This window comes from Halyomorpha halys, unplaced genomic scaffold (assembly GCF_000696795.3).
Source record: "Halyomorpha halys isolate HHAL.00 unplaced genomic scaffold, Hhal_1.1 Scaffold243.1, whole genome shotgun sequence".
NCBI lineage: Eukaryota > Metazoa > Arthropoda > Insecta > Hemiptera > Pentatomidae > Halyomorpha > Halyomorpha halys.
In genome coordinates, this window is record NW_027106548.1 from 871,089 (window position 1) to 876,072 (window position 4,984).

The window sequence follows — 4,984 nt, forward strand, 5'->3', positions numbered from 1 at the left end:
GAATGAAGCATAAGCGCCCTTTGAACACAAACGTATGAATGAAGCATAAGCGCCCTTTGAACACAAACGTATGAATGAAGCATAAGCGCCCTTTGGTTTGTGCCCAAAAACCGGCGGTTCGGTTACAAATTCAGGCCAACTGATACCAGCCAATCTAAGTAACCCATCCCCATACCCCATGTTTGCGCATGGACAGATTTGCCATTGTTTGGCATACGTGTAGAGGCAACATTACTCACCGGATAGTGTCACAACAATAGTAAATAAAAGAAAGGAAACAAAAGTTTCTTTTTAACAAATCGATTAAGAGGCTACGGAAAAAATAGGTATACATATAATTAAATATACATTTTTTTACAAAACGTTTGTTTATTGACATATTTTACAGGTAAAAGGGTACAGCCTGGTACCTCGACAAAAAAGCTTGGACTTGGACCATGCGATCCTAGCTTTGAGAGGTTTGGGAAGGTACCACGGAATGGCCAAGGTACTCGAAGAGAGGGGAATCATTTGCAAAGATGACTACAAGCCCAATTCTTTATTAAACGACTTGAAAATCATGAGGTGCTTCCTTCATGCAGGCATCCTCAATACTTCAAAAGTTATGTTGCAGTGTTGGGGCCCTAATTGGTAACACTTATCTACTTTCTATTATTATTAGTTTTGTATTAGTTGACCATATCGAACTGAAGGAAGGTGGTTCGGCTGGCGGTAAAAAATAGGTACTCTAATAGCAAAAAGAACTATTTGAAACCTACGTTTTCACCCAGGTTGTAGGTCTTAATGAAGGCTAAAAAAGGAGATATACAAGAAACAAACAGTAAATTAAATCATGGCAGGAATATAATATTGTGCATATAACTTTAGTGAGTGTACACAGTGAAATGATGGACAAGCTGTCTTCCCCTTTTATTGCAAAAAATTCGGATTTAAAGTTCGATAGTAAGCCAAGGAAATCAGGATGTTTGAAATAACTTGGTATTTTTAAAACAACTTAAGTAGTGTTGTCATCCGATGCTATTTATAGACATTCAGCCACCTAATCATAAAACAATCGATTTTTATTCAAATGAAATAATAGGTTTGTTGCAACGAATGGTTTGACAGACAAGGGCTCAGTACGATGTTCCCGTTCCATAACCTGTACGGTGCAACCATCGGTTAGTTTTCTGACTGTCAATACGTTATAGAAGTAAACCTTACATTAACCAATTAATACCAAGACAGTTCTCTTAACAAGTTGATCACTTACACAATAAACTCACACTATTTTTAACTGAATCTGTTTGCTTCGTTGCAGGGAAGAAATAGGTAAGAAGCTGATGATAAGATTCGAAGACTTTTATGAAAAGTATAGGAATCTGGGTCAGTACGAGGAGTCGGAGTTCACAGTGCTCAATCACGGGGACTGCTGGTCGAACAATATGATGTTCAAGTATGACTTTCAGAAGCGGCCGATAGCGGTCAAGTAAGTTATCAAAACTATTAGTTTAGTAAATTATTCTTTTAAAGACATTTTAATATTCATTATAGACTAGTAAAAGTACATCCCTTAGTTTCGGTAATCAATTTGCGCGCTGGGTCAACCTTTACTCATACAAGGCTATCGTGATGCCCCTTTCATATTACCAACGAAACCAATCTTGTTGGTGTATGTTCCAGGAAAGTTGCCTTCAAAATATGGGATGAGTGCGCTGCTGTAGGAAAAATGTGGGGGGGAGGAGGGGTGGCATTTCATGCATTATTATGTAGTCTCTCTTTTCAAGCATTGTAAAACTTAACTGTATCTGCATCTCTTCGCTGTTCGACCCCACTTTGGACACCCATAGCGGCAGCGGGGGTGGATGTTGGAATCCCTGAATTAATCGAAGGGTTATGTTCTGGGTTATGCTAAGCTTGGCCAGGGTCGATTATAACACGAGTAACGTAATTTTCTTTCGGGCACCACATTCCCTTGTAGGGCGCACTTATCTTTTGTGTGCGCTGGGGAGGAAATTTTCTCAGTAAAAATATTCGCTGCTCACCCTGAGTCTTGCGAGTTGCTTTGACCGAGATAGACGATTGTCCAGGTCAGCCTGATGTTACACAGTTTCCTGAGGATATGTGTGTCCTCTAGCCTCAACGATAACTCATGCGATCGAGTTGAAACGGAAAAGAACTGAACCACCGTCTTAGATATATTGATATTCATTTTTAAGAACCCCTAAGTTACAGTTTAGCGAATACGTTTTGTTTATTTGTATTTTTTTCTTTAGGTTCTTGGATTATCAATTCCCCAACTACAACTCTAGCTGTGTAGACGTTACAAATTTTATGTACTTCGGCATGCAGCCTGCAATACGTCGAGAGAATTATGAATTCCTTCTCAGGACTTACCACGACTCCTTGATAAGATCATTAGATAAATTTGGCTTCACCGGCAAGAGGCCCACTCTTGAGGATATTAGTAATTCGATGAAACGCCTAGAATTATTCGGCCTGAGTATTTTCGTCACTGGCTACGCAGGTCTTATTAGTAAATCAACAAAAGCCTTTGACGTTGAAAAACTACTGGAAACTGACGGGAAAGAAGGATTCGATGAAGAGATCCTCAAAGAACCAGGAATAACAGAAAAGATGGGGCCGGACATAATCGACTTGGTCGAAAAATATTTTACAAATTTATAAACATTTTAAAATGTCAGTGTACCTTTATAATATTACAATAAATTTCGGTTCAAATGACGATCTTGTGTTTTGATTCACTTCTCCTCCAGTATATGTTAGCTACTCGTATATCGTATTTTATATAAAATATTGATATTAATCTAATTTAGAGCTTAGTGTTTTGAGTTCTTGTTTTATATCTTATATTTAGATGAAGAAATTAAGAATAGCTTATTTCGACCGGTAAAAAAGCATAAGTAAGAAAAATGTCAAACTAGAAACTCAAATGAAATGAAAAATAAATTTTAAAAGTTTTTATTGTATATAAATTTCCCTTAAACCAGAGTTTATTATTTATGGTTTATTATGCAGGAAAATGTATTATGCCTAGTGTCGACCTTGAAACAAAAAGCAATCCTCATATAAAGGGCAGGAACCACTTGAATATAACCAGTTGAACTGGCCAATAAATCTAACAAAAAAAATAAAAATTTTGTATTAGACGTATTTTATAGATTGTACCGTATACTGTGGTTACTACCTACTAGCTTTGTTACAGCCTATAGAGGGACCATACCAGAGAAAAAAAACCCTGTCTGCGATAATGTTTTTGAGTACGTTCATTTTAAAATAAAACTATCACTTTTATTCTGTTAGAAGGTGTACAATTAAAGAAAAGGAAAGATAAATGAGTTGTATAAAAAATACATTCATTTTATAATTATTCTAGTTATTATTAAGAAGGTGGATGTGGCTGCGGTCAAAATAAATCAACTATTTATAATTAGCCAAGGTTTCGCCCCACTTTGGAGGGCTTCATCAGGGCTAAAAAAGATAGAAACAATGTAACAAACTAAGAGAATAATTCTATAACATATGTACTACCTTAATTAGATTAATTAATTTCAATTTTAATAATTAACTAACTTAATTGAACTCTTCAAATTGCATTTATAGAGAGAATGTGTAGAATATTCTCTATAAGTTAGTTAGATTAGTATGTATAATTTTGTCTATAAGTTAGTTAGATTATTATGTATAATATTGCCTATAAGTTAGTTAGATTATTATGTATAATATTGTCTATAAGTTAGATAGATTATTATGTATAATATTGTCTATAAGTTAGTTAGATTAATATGTATAATTTTGTCTATAAGTTAGTTAGATTAATATGTATAATATTGTCTATAAGTTAGTTAGATTATTATGTATAATATTCTCTATAAGTTAGTTAGATTATTATGTATAATATTGCCTATAAGTTAGTTAGATTATTATGTATAATATTGCCTATAAGTTAGTTAGATTATTATGTATAATATTGTCTATAAGTTAGTTAGATTATTATGTATAATATTGTCTATAAGTTAGTTAGATTATTTTAAATGTTTCTATCTTTTTTTTTAGCCCTAGTGAAGCAATGTGTTGGCTCACAATAAATAGTTTAATTACTATTGGAGTTATTTTTACCTCACCTACATCCATCTTCATTTTATTTTGTAACTTAGATTAGAAAATAAAAGGCACTGTAAGAAATTGTTTTGTGTCTACAATGTCAATCTATATTTAATTTATTCTATACAACTAAATTCCAGAAAATTGTTTATTATAATTACTGGTAATGTTATCCGCATGACATGATATCCTTACGAGAAGAATTTAAGACAAACCCATCAATATTTCTTCACACACATGCACACAAAGGTGACATCATTTAGAACTTCTGTACCTAATTAAGTCCATGCATCGGATTTTGGAAAATATTTTGAATACTCATGAGTTTTTAGAAATTGATTATTGAAACAATCTGAATAATAAAACAGCAATTACTAAAACGTAATGTTCTGTAAAGTGCGAAACTGATTTTAAGATACTTAATAAAATAATTAATAAACGTAATAATTAAAAAAAATTAAAACATTCGAGTTTCATACTATTACAGAAAAAGGATAATCTCCAGGAAAGAAAATAAGAGAATAAAAAAATAAAATTAATGATGTTTTAAATTGCAATATTTTTTTAAATTGTATAAATACAAAATATATATTAGTAAAAATAAAAGCAATATAGAACTGGGTCATTCATCATATGATAAAAATTAATCGTGTCAACCTGCAATTAAGGTGTCAAATAAATATTTTTTAATTGATTCTATTATTTATTTCAAAGTTAATATTAATATTTATGAGACAATTTAAAAACATGAATAATAATTCATAAGAACACAAATGAATGCGCAAGGTTAAAATCGTTAATAATTTCTAAGGTATTTTTTTTCTTCATTCTTATCTGGGAGCGTTGTTATTCCACGTGCTTGCTTAGATTAAACAACTAA

The 4,984-nt window shown here is 32.5% G+C and overlaps 1 protein-coding gene across 2 annotated transcripts in view; it reads left to right on the forward strand.

Annotated features, from left to right (window-relative positions):
- LOC106680112 (uncharacterized) overlaps positions 1–2,725 on the forward strand; it is a 14,738-nt gene extending 12,013 nt beyond the window's left edge. For both annotated transcript variants that reach the window (XM_014419608.3, XM_014419607.3), the window contains exons 4-6: positions 389–630; positions 1,301–1,468; positions 2,256–2,725. In XM_014419608.3, coding sequence (XP_014275094.1) covers positions 389–630; positions 1,301–1,468; positions 2,256–2,667 — 822 coding nt within the window. In that variant the 3' untranslated portion in view covers positions 2,668–2,725. The remainder of the gene's footprint in view (positions 1–388; positions 631–1,300; positions 1,469–2,255) is intronic.
- The last annotated feature ends 2,259 nt before the right edge of the window (positions 2,726–4,984 follow it).